The 18,796-nt window shown below is 37.1% G+C and overlaps 2 protein-coding genes across 3 annotated transcripts in view; one reads left to right on the top strand and one right to left on the bottom strand.

Annotated features, from left to right (window-relative positions):
- The window catches only part of CPNE3 (copine 3), a 30,512-nt gene extending 27,074 nt beyond the window's left edge, over positions 1-3,438 (top strand). For both annotated transcript variants that reach the window (XM_054059018.1, XM_054059019.1), the window contains one exon: positions 419-3,438. In XM_054059018.1, the coding sequence (XP_053914993.1) occupies positions 419-529 (111 nt within the window). In that variant the 3' untranslated portion in view covers positions 530-3,438. The remainder of the gene's footprint in view (positions 1-418) is intronic.
- Positions 3,439-3,637: 199 nt separating this feature from the next.
- The window catches only part of CNGB3 (cyclic nucleotide gated channel subunit beta 3), a 66,226-nt gene continuing 51,067 nt past the window's right edge, over positions 3,638-18,796 (bottom strand). The window contains exons 12-18 of the mRNA XM_054059017.1: positions 18,431-18,590; positions 17,911-18,008; positions 17,151-17,234; positions 14,933-15,051; positions 10,330-10,476; positions 7,862-8,042; positions 3,638-6,717 (exon numbers count right to left, since the gene is read on the bottom strand). Of these exons, the coding sequence (XP_053914992.1) occupies positions 6,487-6,717; positions 7,862-8,042; positions 10,330-10,476; positions 14,933-15,051; positions 17,151-17,234; positions 17,911-18,008; positions 18,431-18,590 (1,020 nt within the window). The 3' untranslated portion in view covers positions 3,638-6,486. The remainder of the gene's footprint in view (positions 6,718-7,861; positions 8,043-10,329; positions 10,477-14,932; positions 15,052-17,150; positions 17,235-17,910; positions 18,009-18,430; positions 18,591-18,796) is intronic.

Raw genomic sequence — 18,796 nt, 5'->3', positions numbered from 1 at the left:
CTCTGGAAGAGCTTCTCTGTAGCAGTACAATTGCTGTGAATGTAACTTGGTGCATAGGGTTGCAGATGATTCAACAAGTCCCTGAAGCAGATAGTGGAAGTGTGTTTATATGGCTGAAATTTGACATCTGCACTGTGTGTGTATTTCGTATGACAAAAGTTATCTTCAATCATGGCAGCCCTTTGCGCAGCCAGCTCTTGTTATGTCAGTGGAACAAGGCAGCCAGCTGGTTCCTGGTAATGAAAATGAGAAGGTAGGGATGTCGGGAAAGCTCCCTTCTGTCCCACAAGGGCTCTATGTAAAGTTCTCTGTAAAATGTCACTTTAAATTGGCCTGGTAGAGGAGGTGCTCATTACCCAGCTTAGGGTCTCCTTTGACAGCTGGTGGAAACTGAAATTTGGTGTTCTTTTTCTGTAAGTCTCCAAAAGAAGCTCTGGCGCAGTGTGTCCTGGCAGAAGTCCCTCAGCAAGTGGTGAACTACTTCAGCACCTACAAACTGCAACCTCCTAAGAATCCTGCTGCAAAGTGAATGAATGGGCTTAGCAGGGGAGCTGAGACTGTGCTTGCCTTACTTGCTGTACCTACAGACTTTGGTTCTCAAGATACTTTTGTATGGTAACGTCTGTTAGCTTTTGCCTGCAAATCACTTTGCCAAGTGTGCCTTTTAAGAGCCAAAATTGTAACTGTGTTAATATTTGATGTTGATTTGAGAGATAGGTTTTACATGGGTGCATTTTATTTTGAAGAGTAAAAGTGGTAAAAAAGGAGAGAAGGGGAAGAACAGCTGGAACTGAAACAGCTGTCAGTTTGATAAATATGGCCAGTGGGAGTGTTCGATGACTTTTGTAGGGATCAGCACGTCAGACTGCAGCTTTTTGCTGATCATAAAACCAGTCTGAAATGAAAAAGAGCATATGTCCCCACCAAACAGATAAAAGTTTGTATGTGCCTCAACAAATTTGAGGTACTTCAGGCTTCTGTGTCTATTAAGCTGCCATAAAAATAACTTTGTTTTCATAATTAGACAAGTGCCAGAAGAGAGTGTAAAGGCCCTCCTTGCATACCTACTTCATATTTGCCACTTCACTGCCTTCAGCCCATGCCTACAATTCAGAGCTATTTGAACATGAGACAAACAACTCCTTAAAGTATATATTCCTTTATAGTATGCAGTCTCTTAGTGTAGTAGAGAAATAACTGGAGTTAATCAAGGTAAACCTCTAACATCTCAGAAGAATACTATTGGCCTTTGAGGCTACTACTGTACAGGCTGTAAGATGTGTTTCAGTATATACTGTGCTGGAAAATGGGAACTCCAGATTTTATTTTGGCTCTGGTCTGGTTTTGTTTTGCTTTGGTTTTTTGTCCCCCATAAAACAGTCAGGACTATCTTTAAAGAGTTTTTGTGAGGTGGAAATTCACTTTTCAGTTAAAAAGTTTTGTCTGACTTATAACTGCGTGTTTTCAAGCAAAGACAATCCTTCAAAGTACTTCGTAATTTATATTGATTTTGTCATATTTTGAATCATGCTTCTTTTTCATGACTTCCCTAATGAGAAGAGCCTGCGAAAAACAATCTTCTATCTTTCTTCTCAGTAGGAAGCCATAAGAAAGTCTATGAGCTCTAATCCTATACTCAAATTGTGTTTCTCTAGAGCAAACAATTTCTGGTTTATTTTCTTGGCTTGAGTTCTCTCTTCACCATTTACATCGTGTAAATCATGTTGTGTGTGTTTAGTGGACAGATTAACCTTTCTTGTCTGCTGGTTGCACGCTGCTTGCTAAGGATTTCTTCTGATCCTGTCAGTGCGTGTAACGTAAGTGAATGCAAGGGTCTCATCACTTGCCAAATACCCATCCTGAACATTAATTTTACAGTTTCACATTGAAGTGGTTTAGAGTTGGATGTCTAACTGACCTGGTTTGGGATGATCTAGCTGTAACATGTAAGAACAGAACAGACCTACACTAAATTTAGCATGTTTGGGCACTCAAGATTGCACCAAGTCATTGTGTATGTGACTTTATATGTGACACTTTATTGTTTGCTAGAGGTGCTCTTCATGGTTTGGTGTTTTGTTTGTTTGGGTTTTTTTCCCATTCATATATAATCCTGTCAAATCTGAATTCACATTAACGTGATGGATGAAAGATATGTGTATTGAGATTGTCTTGTACATCCTGTAAAATGCACCAAATGTTTTGTAGACAGTTGACTAGTTATATCAATCATGAATGAATATGTTATTCTCCACTATATTTTCCTCAATGGAAGGGAGTCCTAAATGGTTTCAGTAGTGGAATAATAAGAAAGACTTTTCTTCTTCATATTAAGCCAAGCTCACTTTTTTTTAAAAAAAAAATCAAATATGTGTATAAAAATCTACAGTCATCTTTTTATCACTGCAGTGCAAATGTTTTGCTACTTCATACATAAATTATAATCAAGTGTCATGTCAGATATGTAAAATATTAAGATCAAGGAAGCAAATATAATGAAGCTAAATCACACTGTTGCAAATTGATATTGTATGATTATGGAACAGTAAACTGTTTCACAGCTACGTGCTCCAAGTACAGAGATAATGGGATGCAGTGCTTTGTCTAGGTAGATAATGCTTTGTCTAGATTCATTCTTGTGGATGAGTACTACTGATAGGAGTACAGGATGCTACTGAAGTTCCTCTGAGCTCTCTGCCAAAAATATAATGCTTCATCTGATTTCTGTTACCAATTCTTTTTCAAGATGCCATGGAAGTGCATTGAAGTACGTTAGTAGCTATTACTGTACTATCTGCTGCATATCAAATACATAAATCTTTTTGTTTTGTCTGTATTCTATACATAAATACTGAGTTACTACAGCAGAAAATTTATTATCTCTTATTGGAAAAGTGCTCCCGTTTTCCTCCATCCTAGGGAATTAAATAGCATGTCAATGACACTTACTTCTCAATGTGCCCTATTCTGTGTAAAAGAAAAGTCTTTCAGATCTGACAGTGGCAAGAACCATGTTTCTGATATAGTTTCTCTTACAGGTGTGCAGCTAACAGCCTGTTGGAATATTTGGAAACTTCCAAGTTAGGCTGAAGCAATAATGAGTCAAGGAATACAGAAGTTGTGTGTCAAGGAGTAGGGGAGTTATTCTGATGTTTGTTTATTTCTACATGTAAAAAATGCCTTATTAGCTTGAGTGTGACAAAGCAAAATATTGTCAAAGTTCTGTGAAGTAAGATGTGCTTGTTGGTCACTTGCACCACCTTGTGATAAAAGTTATGTATAGCAGTCTTCATAATCAGATGCTTTTTGCCTTTAATGGTTGTAATATATACATATGTACAGCAAAGGAATAACCTGTAACCAGAATTTTTTACTTTCCTATGTATTTCAGTTTTACTGAAGTTAACCAATTTACAGTGCATATGCATTAAAAAGACAGTTTCCTTATTCTGTTCTTCTGTTGTGCTTTTGTGTTCAGCATTTTCTGTGTAATGATAAGTGCTGCTTTCTCGCTTCCTGTGATGAGTGTTCCAAAGGTTGAACAGATCAGATTTATAACAAGTGTTATCAGATGAGAGGAAAAATGCTTTTTCACTTAGCAGTTATGAATGTGCAGTGTATGTTTCATAAAGCATCACGTATAGCTTTTAGCAAGAAGATATTCTGAAACTGGATGGTTTTAGCAGTGACTGTTTCATGATTTTTGCCACGTTAGAGTTTTGCCGAGCATGCTTATTTCGTACAATTATTACCAGTTTTTCCAAATTTTTTTTTCAGAACAGCATCTACATTTTAAGTAATTCATTTATTTTTAGTTTTCAAATACATTTTCCTACTCTACCCTTCAGTTTCTTGACACTCAAATGTAGTCAATTCTGAGATGCTTTATTGGGAAATTGGGAGATACTAGAGACATAGTGGTGGAGCAGAGTGCAGTGCCATACAGAACCTGAACGAGCTGGAAGTTGCATCTTCTAAGTACACTAGAGCAATTCACTCAACTTCTCCACCAGTCAGGATTCCACAGGGCAGAATCAGTTCCTTAAAGGATTTACTACATCTTTACTTTTCTTGTGTCGTATCCTCTGGTGAAAATCCTATAAATAGTTGCAGCTTGGATTCCTGGGCTTTTTCTGCCCCTCCTGACCCCTAAACATTCTGGGAACGGTAAATACTTCCAACAACAGAAGAGCAGGATGTCGGAGAAACACAGCTGGATGTTACTTCTGTGTGGACGTGATCTTCTGCAAATACTCACATCTCTCCTGTTTCATTTTGCGGTCTAAGGAACTTGAAAGCTGTGTGTAACTGGGTAATTTTGCAGACAGAACTGACAGGCTTTGCTGCAATCCAGAATTGTTAAAAGCTGTAGCAAAACAGCAGCTTGTGGGATGCTCTGTTGCTGCAGTATAATGCTTGTTGCTGTAGTCTCAGCCCTTACTTTGGAATATATTATGCTGTGTGACTGATGAACTTAAATATGGCAACAGTGGAAATGTTTGAAATGACCTGGCACCATTTGCATGGGCAGAAAAGGATCAGATCTTTAGCAATAAGAACAAGCTTTACTCATTTATGTAAAAATATTAAAAGATGGAGGTTTATATGGGTTTTTTTTCCCCCTCTTCATAATGTTTTGACAACTCCCTCTCAAGAAATGCAAGAACCATATATTGTAATGAATTTATAGATCATTATTACTTACAGAAGGCCAGTTTTGTGAAGCAATTCTGCAGTAGTTCTAATCTTGGGATTGTGTTAAGACATTTGTGGATGTGCCATAGAGGAACAATTCTTTATGATGCATCTTATCATTTTCTACCTGTTGCAACATCCTTTTTTCTTACATATTAAATAATAAGTCACATACAAATAGATGGTTCTTACCGTTAGCAGTTGAACGTTGACATCACTGCTAATGCAACACAACTTTCTTATTAAGAAAGATTTGGGTTTTGGTCATGTCAGAATTTGTGTGGAATATAAAATGCACAGAATTCGATCATCCAGCTTTTACTCAAGCCAATCTCCCACTGGTTCTGGTGGGCTCCCAGCTTGGCCTGTGATCAGAGAAGTTTAAAGGCTTTAAAGAATAGGCCTACGGAATGCATAGCCTGCAGGATCATATATAACCTGCAAAGTGAGTTGTTTTAATTTTTGGCCTGATTGGCTGGTCAACTGAGGAACTGTGAAGCCTGCCCTTACGACTTCTTAGTTTGGCCTTTGGATAATGGTTTGAGTTCCCAGAACTGTTTATCCAGTGGGAACTGAAGATGGGTAGGAAGAGAGAGGAGATTCAACCCCATGGAAGAGAAATATAGCTAAGAGTTAAGTTTAAAACACAAATCTGGCCTTTTAATATGATATCCCTTTCTGTGTTGAGTCGATCCAGAAGGTTGACAGCGTGTGGGATCCTTGTTAGCGTAGCCCTCTCAGCTGTAGCACCGGCAAAGGGTTTACTTTTGTTCATAGGTATGACGTAGCTGAACCCTGATAGGGCTCGCTTTGCACCATTGAGGTCCATTTTGATGTAGATGAACAACTGGAGTGTTGGTTGAAATTATGCACCACAGTGCCAGAAAGCATAAATCCTACTTATTGTAGAATAAGCCTTTGTTTGTGAAATGGGTAGTTTGGGTACCAAGGTTCTTCAAAAAGTTAGCCAGTATCCACTGAATGCTCTTTAGAGAGCATTATTAATGATAAATATAAATAAGCAGCCCAAAGTAAAAGGTCACCCCAGGGAGTGTTGGGGGAATATCTGAGCTTTGCCATGTTTATTCACCAGTCAAGGACAACTGGAGCAGATGTTTATACTTTCAAAAGACTGACTATAATTCTGCAGTTTGCTTCCCTGTTGTGTATTTTGTGATTTTATCTTTTGACGGTGGTTTTGGTTTTTAGCCCTCTGCCCCAGGCTAAAACATCGCTGCCTTTCACATTACAGCTTTCTGCACTGAGCCACACTGATCACAAAAGCAGGTCACTGATTAGAAGTATGAGGGCGGGAAAGAGGAGGATCAAGAGAAATGTAAGTAACCTCAGCAACAATAGGGCAGTAACAAGAAAAAGGATAACCATGGGAAACCAGAAGAGAAGATGGAAGACGACACATACAAAAATTAAGAACAAACTAAGCAATAGGGACAGCAGTAAAAAAGCAAGAATAAACAGTAGAGGGAAGAGGAGAAGCAGAAACAAGACAGCATAAGAGATAAGGGAGAGCATGATTCGAATAAGAAATACGTGGTCCTGATATACAATCTCAGCACTGATTCCTGTTACAGAAGTTCTCTCTTCGGGCTCAAGGTTAAGAGATGAGTATATACCAGTTCTCTGAAAGAGGAGAGAGGGAAGAAGAGGAGCTGGAGTGGGTTTTTTTCCTCTTCGGAAGCCTCTATTTTTAGCTTCTGTACCCAAAACCAAAGTCATGCTAGTCCTCTGAATTCGGCAAGACAATAGATGGGCCACAACCCAAAGCACCATCTATTTCTTTGTTTTTTCCTTAATTTCAACTTTAAGGATCTCTCCTTCTCCTGCTGTGGGAGATGGAGACATGCTAATAATCAGAGACTCTTTACTGGTTTCTCTCTTCATCACTGCAGGATTAGTGTCTGCATCTGGCTCTTTGTTTTGTGCAGGAGGTGCAGATGAGGTCTTGGGCTCCTCAGATTTCTTATCTTGTTCAGGCTTCTTCTCTGCTTCAGCTGGAGTTTCCTGGAAACAAGAAGTTAAATGTTTTCCAATACCATGTAAGCAACTCAGAAAGTAGTTCTGTACTGTAGATGCAGTGGAAAGGTAGAGCATGGATACTGTGATTAATGGTATGCAACCTACATAAATTTGTATTTAAATGCTGACTGAGTTTCTCAATGAGAAATGTGTTTTCAGAATCAGAATGTCGACATAAAATCTAGGAAAAGCTTATGGATAGTTATACTATACTGCTCTTATTAATAAATTGGGATGAAAAAGGCACATTTTGGAGCACATAACCCTTCCCTAGGTGTTGCCTTCCTTCATGTTCTTACACTAGTATAGAAAGAAAAAGTGTTTTGTAAATCTCAACTTACTGCCCAGAGCCCCAGTTCCTTGGGCAAGCCTAATTGCTGTTAAGTTCACTAATACACATTAAACTGAGCAATGTTTCTGCTCTAATCTTGGTGTTATAGTCGTTTGTGTGAGCAAAGTTCTTTCTTTAACTTAAAAATTAAGCAAAACCACAGCCAGTTGATATATAAAGACAGAAAAAGATTCTGCCACCTTTGGGTAAATATGTAGAACTGAGCAGGTACTTATTAACTTCAACATTTCTCAGAACAGACTATAATGGGGGAATTATTTTTAATCAACTCTTCTCATGATAGCAATACATTAGAGGTTTAATCGGTTTTAGCTGTGTGGGCTACACTTCAAATTTTGTCTTCTGGATTTGTGACAACCAGAGAGCTGACTTTGAATTAGAAAGTTCACCATGTGCTTGAGTCAGCTGGATCAACTTACTGTGTTAGCATATTCCTGTATTTATTGTTGTTTACATAACATTAGAAGATCAGATGCCTTTACGGTCTTTGTAAAGTCTATTTCATCCTTATGTTCTTTGAGGATTTTTTGTTTGCTTGCTTTTTTCCTTGCTTTCTCTTTGATTTTTTTTTCTCTGCTCTGCATAGAGCCCAGTTTCAGGAAGATTTGAGCCAAATTTTAGAATTAGTGTTTATAGATATTAGGTACAGTGATTATATCTTAACTACTGGTAGTTATTGCTATTCAGTGCTGTAAGGCTACATTTTAATCTACTCTGTTTGCCCAAACCCTTCCATTATCTTTCAGCAACTGAAGTATCTGCTTTCTGTGGCATTACCTGAGCGTCTTGTTGTCTTTTCAGCTGCAGCAGCTTAGCAAGACCTTCTTTTCCTTTTCCTCCAAGCAGTGCTTTAAACATCTTTGGAGTTTCCTGTTTCTGCCCAAACAGACCTGCCAAGCCCCGTGGTTGTTGCACTGGTGGTCCTGGAGCAGGTTTTCCTTTCGCCTTCAGCAGCACCCTGGAGACAGGGAGGAATGAGAACACAGAGCAGTGCTGTGAAACTGGGCGAAGTTCCTGCAGAGCTAAAATGTCACATTCATGGATGAAAATCTGGCAACTTTTCTAGGCATTTTTTTTTTTGATCCCAGATCCAGTGGCAAGAGCAAAGCTGGAAGGGGTAATGGTTTTACACTGGGTTCTCATAGAGTGGAGGCTACTGTTCAAATTCGGAGTTGCTTACCTGTATCCTGGAGATCAAACAAGTGGAGGCTCAAATTAAGGTGTCATAAAACAGATGAGAGTTTTAGTAGGTGAGGATTATTGTGGAGGGAACCGATGCCTTGTATGTGAGGTGGCAGTCTTTTACCTGGTCTTCGGGATACAAATTCAGAAAGCATTTAGTGCTCTGCTTGGATTCCATCTGGTGCTTGTGGAACTAATTGTTTACCAAACTACCTTTCAGCATGACTCATCTCTCATAGGTCAGGTTAGACAGTGGTGCTTATTTTTGGTCTTCTTCAGTAGCAGAAGACACCCTGAAGATATAAAAATTACTGCCAATCATGTGGCAGACTAGATTTTCACACTAGCTATACTGATTTGTAGCCATGACGATGAGAAATAAGAATTAATGATGAGGGTAAAGATTAGATAACAGTTCTGACATAGATGGAACCAGTGAAAAGCAGAGGGTTCCCATGCTTTCAGTTTCTATTAGGTTGCCTACCATTTTCCAGGCAACTTCTCTATCCTTGCAAAACCCTGACTTAAGGCTTTTTATAAGCAAGGACTATACTTGCAGTCTGAGGTAGAGTAAATCTCATTTTCTACGAAGACTTGTGCTATGTAGCTTTGGGAACTTAAGAAGCAAAGATTTTACTTTTTTTTTTTTCTTTTAAAGTTTTGTTGTCATAAATTAAAGTATACTTTTGCACTTGCATGGGTTTATTATGTAAAGACCATACAGTGACTATCCTTCCTTAAATAACTTAAAGGAGCCCTTTAAAGATGTGGAATGGCCAATGCAATCCTACAGAGAACTCTAGTATAAAACCTCCACCACAGAGCATCTGATAACTTCATTCCAAAACTAAATATAACTGCAATCTTTATCAAAACAATGTACAACTGTCCTGTTGGTGCCTAGTTTTTCTAGAGAAATGGCTGACCATGCGTAACACCAAGGGAGTTTTGGAAGGCTTAGTGGATGCTTATGTGAGAAGAATACATGGCCTACAGCACAGGACAAGTAGTGCTTGTCTTTAAAATTTAACAATCCTCTATCTGGTCTGGTGTCATGAGGGGGCTTTGGACTCAAATGGGAGTGCAGATAAGAAGGATGCATGATTATTAAGCTCCTGTGTTTGAGAGAGGCTGTCTGGAGGAAGCAGAATTTAATGACTTGGCAAGATATGATTAGAGTGGGCAAGAAAGCAGAAGAAGGTAGTGTAGGACAGAGAGACAGGAATGACAAGTAGTGATGGTCATACAACTGTTTAGAAAGAAGCAGAAGAAAATATCACTCCTGTGATATATTTAGTCTTCTCTGGTGAAATTTCAGATCTAGGAGCAACCTTCCAACGTTTGGTGGCAATGCAAGGCAACAGCTGAGAACAATAAGAGTGCTGAAGTATACCAATAATGACAAGCTGTTTCAAGTATTTCAACATTTTACGAGGTAGCAAGGTACTTATTTTGTCACAATTTTATGACAAACTCTGACTACTTTGCCCTTTCAAAGCTGGGGAGATGGTGATCCTAGCAAGCTACAGCCAAAGCAAAATGAGATGCAATTTGTCTTTGTAATCCCATTTCAGAATGTTTTTGAACAAAATGCATGCCTCTCTAATCTGTGTACTTCCATCTTGTTGGGCCTTACTTGAAATCCATTCCTAACTACTAAAGGTTTCAGAAATGCATACAAGTTTGTGAGCGCATTGATGCACTTGTATATTGCAAGCATTCCGTTGCGTCTTTGAAAACCTATTCCTTAAGTGACATCTGTCCTGCAGTTTCTTGACTATGATAAGGAATCCTGATGTTCCTTTTTATCTCCTATTTGGTTTTTTTGTTTAAGTACAGTGGAGAAGGCAGCTACATTCAGGACTTCATTCTACGGACCACATTTTCACAATCCTTAAAATCCCTGCCAAGACCAAGAATTCCACTAGATACTATGAAGCATATCTGACCTCTAAATACAAATGTGTTACTCTTCCAAGAAGGGAATGCAAGTCTGTCTAGAAGCCACAACTGTCCATTCTGCAGCTAAATAATGTGATTTAAAATCTATTATTGGGACATACTTTGCTTTCTTCTTGAGAAGTTTTTCTGAGTCAGGATAGTGCACCAAGATTTCGTTGAGTGTTTTCTTGTCCAGAATGAAAAGGTTGGCAAAACCATGAGCCACCACGTTGGCAGTCCTTCGATTTCCTCCACCTGCAGCTAATAGACTAGAATGAAAATAAACATCATCAGTCACATCCTTACTTGCCCTACTGAGGAATCTCTTTGCTGGTGGTTCTCCATTAAAGTCATCCTAAAGCTCACTTAGGTACACAAATGTTCTATCTGATGTTCTGTAAAAGCTCTTTGCAGTTTGGAATAGAAATATATTCCTGCCTCAGGAGGGCAAATTGTCACTACTGGTCAGACAGAAATATTTCTCCCAAGAGACAGCCATTGCAAGGACTGCATTTTTTTTTGTCCTTTTGTGAACTTGGCATTTCCTCAATTTTATTCTTGAAAATGATTTAAATCAGCAGTGGAGCAGCACAAGTCTGTTATAATTGAAAGACTTGTTTACAATGACTGAATGATTCTCCAAGAATTTTAATTTTCCTAAGTGAATAACCTCTTGTGGAACTCTGGTTGTCAGTTTTCTCACATACCACTTTTCACATTTGAATGTTGGCAAGTTGAATGATATGGATTAGGAAGGTCTTTCAGGCTGACAGTTACAAATGTGTCTGCCAGAAAAAGAAGTCTCTCTTATTTTGAAACTGAAGCATTAGACCAGTTTAGCAAGCAGCAGTTGGACTTAAGAAGAATGTCTGCATAAAATTTAGATGGTATGAAATAAAAATTAATTTGTTCATCTTGCATTAAGTGAGTTAGATTAAGAGACTTCACTTCTCAGCTGTGGTGATAAGCAAGAGAACTTGCATTTTGGGTTAAGTACTAAAATGGTTTTATTGCTCTGTTCAAGGAGGTCTACCCTAAAATTTGTTCCTTCAGTATTTCTCAGTGAATTCATTTTTTTTAGAGAATATTTAGTAATCTATAAAATTAGAAGTTATTGATAAAGAATAGATTGGACCCCATAAAGCGTGACTTAATACTTATCTAATATATTAATCAAGGTTATATATATATTGGTTTAATATTAAATACATTGATAGAACACATTTATACTTATTTTATCATACAGATATTAGATTATATTTGATTTATAAATGATAGTATAAGACCTCTGCAGCTCTGTGTAGAAGATTATTTACACGCACACAGATTTTCTGCAACCCAAGCAACAATCAATATGTGAATTCAAGCTGAAAATGCAATGTATTTTCTTCTTTTAAACAATTCTGTACAATTCCTCAGATAGAACAAAACTATTTGCACAATAAGAAAAGCAGCTAAAGAAAATTGCAAACACCTTTTGAGTCCTGATGAATCACTTCTCAACAAGTCATTGAACAATCATTTTCAGGCTTTCCTAACAGAAAGCTCATTTTGTTGAGGCAGACTGGGACTAAAGAGATCAGCTTTTTCATTATGGTAATGATGTGAGGTGAATTTTACAAGTAAGGCAATCCTTGTTCAAACAGAACCTTCTTTGACTAAGGACAGCATCGTGGACTTCACAATTGAATCTGTGCTGGTTAGTACGCTAAGAGTTACATGAAAGACCAAATTTCTAAAAATAACTATATTTGTCTTGTAATGGTTCTTGATAATGTAATCTCTAGTAATAGAGATGTTTGCTTTTTTCACCTTACTATTTTTATTCCAGTTGTTAGTCTGAAATTCTGTAATATCAGTATGAGATGATAACTTTTGAATCCTTGTGTTAGCAAGTTTAATTTTGAGCAATAAGGTTGTCAAATGATGACTAAGCTTATTTATCGTTTTTATGGTAGCTGATCTCTGTAGCAAGTTGCTGATTGTTGAAATTAGTGTATTGATCCAGGGAATGATGTGTGTATCGGCTGAACATGCAGGGTTTTGACAGCTCAGCTGTGCATCTATATACATATAGGGAGAACTGGTATGTCAGGAGAGGGAAATAAGTCTGGATCTTGCTTCTGAACAAGATGTAAAACACCAAAGGGCTGAGCTCATTGAAAGCAACAGCTGCCACTTTGTGGTACACTGGGGGCCAAAGTGGACAATGTAATCTTTCACAAAGCAAACTATTCCCTTTAGTTTTGATTGTTTTCCTTAAAGTTATGTTTAGAGATCTTCCTTTCAAAAATTTGCATATAATGGAGAAATGTTTTAAGTTTTCCAGAATTACTATTTTCTCATAGGAAATAGTTCTGGTGAAATATCAGTAAATGGATGAATGAGGACATCTGGCTTAAAGTGTAAACTTCTCTGGGCTAATGAAGTGTTGCATTATAGCTGAATTTTTCTTTCTCAATTGTCTGTGCAGGCAAGCTCTCATTAAGGCACCAATCTGTTTGACTCTGTTTCTGAGGTTATTTTGTTTCCGCAAACTGATATTATCTATACAGGAAAGTAGTAATGAGGGTAAAATGTTAATTGGAAGGCAACTTCTATTACTTAATTTGTTTCTGTAATAATTTCCAAGGATAAAATTGGCAAAGGACTCATTTGAACATTAGTCTTGCAATGGCCTTGTAGTATAATTCAGGGAATTTTTTTGACATAAACATTTTTTGTTTTCTGCAACTGCATTGCCCTCAGAGACTTTAAAAGCATCATTTACATGTGTTTTGAACAGAGTAAGATTAAATGGCAAGTGTCTCACAAATCATGTAGTTAAACCACTGAGAATGGCGCAGACATGTTTCTCTAAACAAATCTCGAATCAAAAATCAGAAAGAAATCAGTCTGATACCAAGTGATAACCACACAATGAATGATGAGGGAGAACCTTGGATCTGCTAAATGAAGCAATATTTCATCAGTTAAATAATATTTTTTTCATTTGCTTCTGCTATACAATAGTCAGAAGACCTTAACAAAACTTATATAGAAAGGCACTACACTTTATTTTCTTACACTTTGCCACAAGGAAGAGGATAAATCTCTACTAATACAGTTAATGCTTCATATCTTTGCTTTTCTTCAGTTTTGGAGTGGTCTGCCAGTTGCTGCTTATTTTCTCAAGATTATCCACTGCCTGACATTTTTATGCAAATTACCTGTGTCCGAACAGGTATGCTGCCACACTATGTAAATGAATACATAGTGAAATAAAACAAGATGAATAAAACAAGACTCCATGAGTAGAGTTATGGTGTTGCTGAGGGTTTTACTGGCCATGTTGACAATTGCATGAAGAGTAACATGTATTGGGGAATGAACCTTTAAAGGTCATTGTGTAGTTCTCAAATGGAAAAAAGTGCTCACATTTATTAAATCAGAAGTTTGAAAATCCCTTCCTTGTTTTCAAACCTATCATTATAATTTCTTAGTTTAAAAAATAAAGTTCTTGCTCCAAATGCAAGACTAATCAATAATTCAAAGCTATGCGCATGTTACATATCTGTGCTGTTGTAGCTTTTTCTTTCATCTTTTCAGTATCCAGCCCTTACTGAAAACCAGCGCATTCCCAGCCTTTCCTCATGAATTACAATACAGCTTTTTGGTTTGAAGCTTTGCTCAACTGTTATTACTGTCACACAGAGAAATACCTTTCAAATAACCTTTCTCAAAGAGCTGATATAATTTCACTTTCTCACTCGATGAGAAAGGTCTTTATCTATGGGGTATATCAGGTGTTTTCCACTTGAGGTCTAATCAAGTTCTGTACGCACATCATTGGATAGACGGAATGTTTTTCCTACAACAAAGGGAGACACAAGTAGAAGATAAATGTAAACCTGGCACAGAGCTGATTAGTGATTTTCGAAAGGCAGATTAAAGCTACCGGCGAGAGGATTAGCAATAAGAGGAAGGCAGCTGGAAGAAATCCAAGTATCCAGTTTATCACATGTAGCAGCGCATGTATTTTATTACTTTTCCTCAGGCCAACCTCAGCAGGGAATGCAGTGCCTAAAACCTAGCATTTGGTTGGCTAATTTGGGTACGTGGCACATAAAAGTTAATGGATTTTGTATAGCAACCATGTGGAGAATATAAAAAACGTTTGTAGTCACCTAAGAAAAATTTTCTTCCCCAGATAAACTCAGACCCAAAAATCTGATCTGTCAGCCTTTTTTTTTTGTTAGTATCCTCTTAAACAAATCATATTTTCAAATGTGTATACCTGTATTTTGGCAACTTAATTCTTACTTCAGCTCCTAAATGAACTGGTTTTATTTGCTACTTTATATTTTTTGTCTCCTTTGTTGGAAATTAATTATCATTTTTACTATCTGTATAAGGGTATCTAGTATCACCGTACAGGCAACAAAATACTTTTGGTCCTGCTGTATTGCAGACCTTGGAACTGGAAGATGTATTAAATCTTTTAAATACCAAAGGAGAAATCTGTCTGTATATCACTGTGTACATTGTCCAATATTGGTCACAGATCTTGCCAGATCTTAGATTTTCCTTCACTTACCTGCATCTCTTTGCTCAGTGTCCTTTTGTGTGATCCTACCCACTTTCTAGCCTCCCCATGATAGTTGTCATGCTTACCAGAGAGAAAATAAACAACCATTGATTATTTGGCCAGTTCTAAAAATGTAATAAAAATAGCGATGGACCTACCTTATCTCCCCAAATACAGCTCCTGCTTTTAGTGTAACCAGGACTTTTGTACCATCAGGGCCTCCAAGGACTTGAACTTCACCCTGTTTGATGATGTACATTTCTCTGCCAATCTCTCCCTGGGCACAAAAATGCATAAAGATCACATATTTTAGCAGGGCAATGTTTTGGTTTTTTTTTTTTTTTTTGTTAGAATAATCTCACAAACTCTTCTTTAAATACCTTCCAATTAATTTTCTCATAAACCAGTTTACCAGTATTGCGGAGAAATGAATGTTTGTGCTACTTTTCCTAGCACTGACCACAAGCGCAAGAACTGACCAGCTGTTCTAATTGTGATGTGGGACAATATTTGAACAAAAGTAAAACCATCCAGGCCAGCTTGGAAATAGAAGACTAGGTTATAATCAGGATTGTAGCAGTCATTTCAGTCAACTGTCCTGGCATAAACTAAAGTACTTCAGCAGTGTATTGAATAATGGGGAAGTGCAAAACAGCTCACGCTTCATGGTCTAAAAAACTTCAGTTTTTACAGTATTGCTTCTAATCATCATTTACATAATTTAAAATGAAAGTAAGAATAAACAGTAATTCAAGGCATTGTCAAATCTATATAATCACTGGATAGTTTAAGAGTTTGTTGTTTAGGATTCAAAGATATGACATCAGTATAAACAATAAAAGGCAGGCAAACTTGGGTAATGTAATGGATTTCACAAACATGATCGTAAAAGTCCTCACAACATCTAAAAAAGGGAGGCAAATAACTCTTTTTCCACTTTTGCAGCTACAGTAACTGAGGCAAAGCAGCAATTGCATTTTAAAAGTGAAAAGGCAACAGCAACAAAGCTAGGACTGAAACTTCAGATCTACACTTCCTAACACTTTGCTTGCTCCTCCAAACCTGCATTTTGGAGCTTCCTTGTTAAAATATGATGAAGGCAGAATATATCGAAGGAGGAGGTAGTCACAGCTCTCAACTTGCAATAGGATTTTGTTTCCTACTAGATTTTACAGCATTAGTAGGATTACTGTGATTGTTGGCCATAGAGGATCTGTGCAAGTGAGTGACCTTTTAGCTCTGAATCAAGCTGGAATAAAATAATATTTCCATTTCTAGCAATCCATCATTGTTAAGAACTGTATGCATCTGACTGCAGATTCAAGACCATAAGTCTGTTACTGTCATTTATTATCTGTGTTGTGGCAGTCCCAGCTGCAGTCTAAGATGCTTTTATGTCATGTATTATACAAGCAAAGATACCAAACGACTCTTTCATCCTTCCTAGCCATCAGTAATTCTGGCACTGCCTTTGAAAGGAAATACATGATCCTTCAGTGCATTCACAAATGGTCTAACACCATTCAGGAAGAGGATCATATGCTTAGCTCTTGGAGGGAGCAGGATCTTAGTAAACATGCTGAACCAGGACAGCTAAAGACAAGTTAAGAGGTTCTGATGGTCGCTTTGGGGTGTGGTATGAATTGTGGGTCATTTGCCAGAACAGTAGCACTACTGATACTTCACACTTCCCATGCTTTAATTACATCCCTCCTTGCCTATGAGTATGTTTACATGTCTTTTGAAAAGAGATTTGGACTGACTTGGTCGGAAGCTAAGCTATCAACTTGTGCTGTAATTATAAGGCCCTAATTGAGTCAAAATGCTAAGAGAAGATAGGCGTCTTTGCTAATGGATACTGTGACAGCATTCAGTTGCAAGTCTGGAGGTGGCTCAGAGCTCTGAGTGAAGACAGAGTAAGATCAGATCCTGCTGTAAGGAGTGGAATGAGATGCAGTGCATTTTCTACATTCTTGCATTAATTCCACTTAAGGGTTTCTGAATACACAAATGAAGTACATGCGAACATCACAGATTGAGATTTGTGTATATATGTATAAAAAAATTAAACTTACTCAATTTTAAATATTAGAACTTTACGATGTATCATTAGATAAGCCATATTTACTTTAAGTACTTTCCCATATTGCTATAATTTTATGTTTGATAATATAAGTAATAAAATACATATTGTCTTGTTCTAGGTTGAAACTTGAGAACACATTTGCTATTATAACACAGACTATCCTAATTACTTTCATGCTATCTATTTTACTCAGGATTAATTTTATTTAAAGGACACTCTTGACCGGTATCTGAACTCTTTTTCTAAAATATATACCATAATTATTATTTGAAAGAGACAACAATGCTCACCTTTTTGCAGACAAAGTCACCAGGTAAATACACAATGGATTTCAACCTTAGCAGCATGTCATATATCATTTGGTTATCACACCCCTGTTAAAACAGTTAGAATTGATGTCTCTGTTAATTCATTAATACTTCATAAGTGGAACACAAATTCAAAACACCATAAGTATCAGCTTTTAAAGCAGAGAAAAGACTGAAAGAATTGTAATTTCCAAGTACTTATGAAGTTCCCTTGGGTTGAACATCTCTTTGTTTTTTACAAAGTAAGCTTCTCGACATACAAATTTGCTATAGAAACTCTGTTTGTGCTATGTTAACAGCTTTATGGGTGTCTCATGCAAATTTTTTTTACTGATACGGGGTTTAAAACAAGTTATGTGAAATGTTGTTATGAGTCTATGAATTCCATGTCTTCAGCAAATGTAGCAGAAATAGTGTGACTATGTAATGTTTATACAGTGATATTCTGATTTTTTTCGCAATTACCCTAACAAGCAAACTAGTGTTAAGGTAACTTTATGTTGAGACTACTTCTGAAAATGCAGTGTGTCCTTGCAAGGGTTTGTTGTCAAAAATCCAATCTTAAGCACCGCGTTTAAATTGTATCATTGTCCTGACTTGTCTCCATTGATGGAAATATTTCTTAGACTCATTTTACGTTGCATATTAACAAACGTGTTCCCAAGTGTTGCAACATGTGCAGTAGAAGGCTTTTGTTTCAGGAATACCACATATTTCTGCATTCTCCTGTAAAACTACTTGCTTTGAATAAGTCGACTTTACTGACAATGGCAAAGTTCACATCAATTGCAATGGCTAATTGCATTTTGACTGGCATCTGCTCCAGTAATTCTGATTCATCTGTAAAACAAAAAGAAAACCAAAGAAAGCAAACTGTGTTAGTTAGAAAATATGAAGGAAGGATGAAAGATTGTCCATAAAAATGAGCACTGTATAGAAAAATAATTTAATGGAGTTATTCTAGCATTTTTTTTAGTTCAAATGAGGAAGCTACTGCTAGTATGCATTTACTAAGATATTGTCATTTAAGTTACGTCTTATCTAAAGTTATAACCAGAATATTCTATAAATTATTTTAATTTGTGAAGCACTCAGCATCATATTGCTTTGAAGGTTTTTTTCTTTTATAAAGTAAATTGAATACCCTCCTCTCTTCTTGCATGCAATTCAGAAAAGAAGAAATGTGAATTTCGCCCTGTGTCTGTATTTATGCAACCACTCTCACTTGGAGTTGCTCCATAACTGGAATTGGAAAGCCTTACCTAGCATTCCCTGAGAGTCCCACGTGTATTCATACCAGGTTCGAACACGATTTTGGACCAATCTTGGAATAGAATAAGTGTTCATATAGGACACAGTGTTATCCATACAGGAACGGTAGTAATTCTGTCCTGCTGTAGCTGCTCCAATTACATCTCTCATCTGCAAACATCAGTTGTTAGTACACAGTTCAGCAAAAGCAGTCTTGATTTTAATGTCTTGTCAACAATATATAACTCTTGTTTGCAAAATCGGTGACTGATTATATGTCCAGCTGCATATTTTGAACAGGTGCTTCGTCCACTTTTTCAGAAGCATTACTTGTATTAAATCTAATTGTATTGCAAAGTCTACATCTATGATTTTAA

The sequence above is a fragment of the Cuculus canorus genome, chromosome 2, assembly GCF_017976375.1.
Source record: "Cuculus canorus isolate bCucCan1 chromosome 2, bCucCan1.pri, whole genome shotgun sequence".
NCBI classification, from domain to species: Eukaryota; Metazoa; Chordata; class Aves; order Cuculiformes; family Cuculidae; genus Cuculus; species Cuculus canorus.
This window is presented reverse-complemented; position numbering and strand designations above follow the sequence as displayed.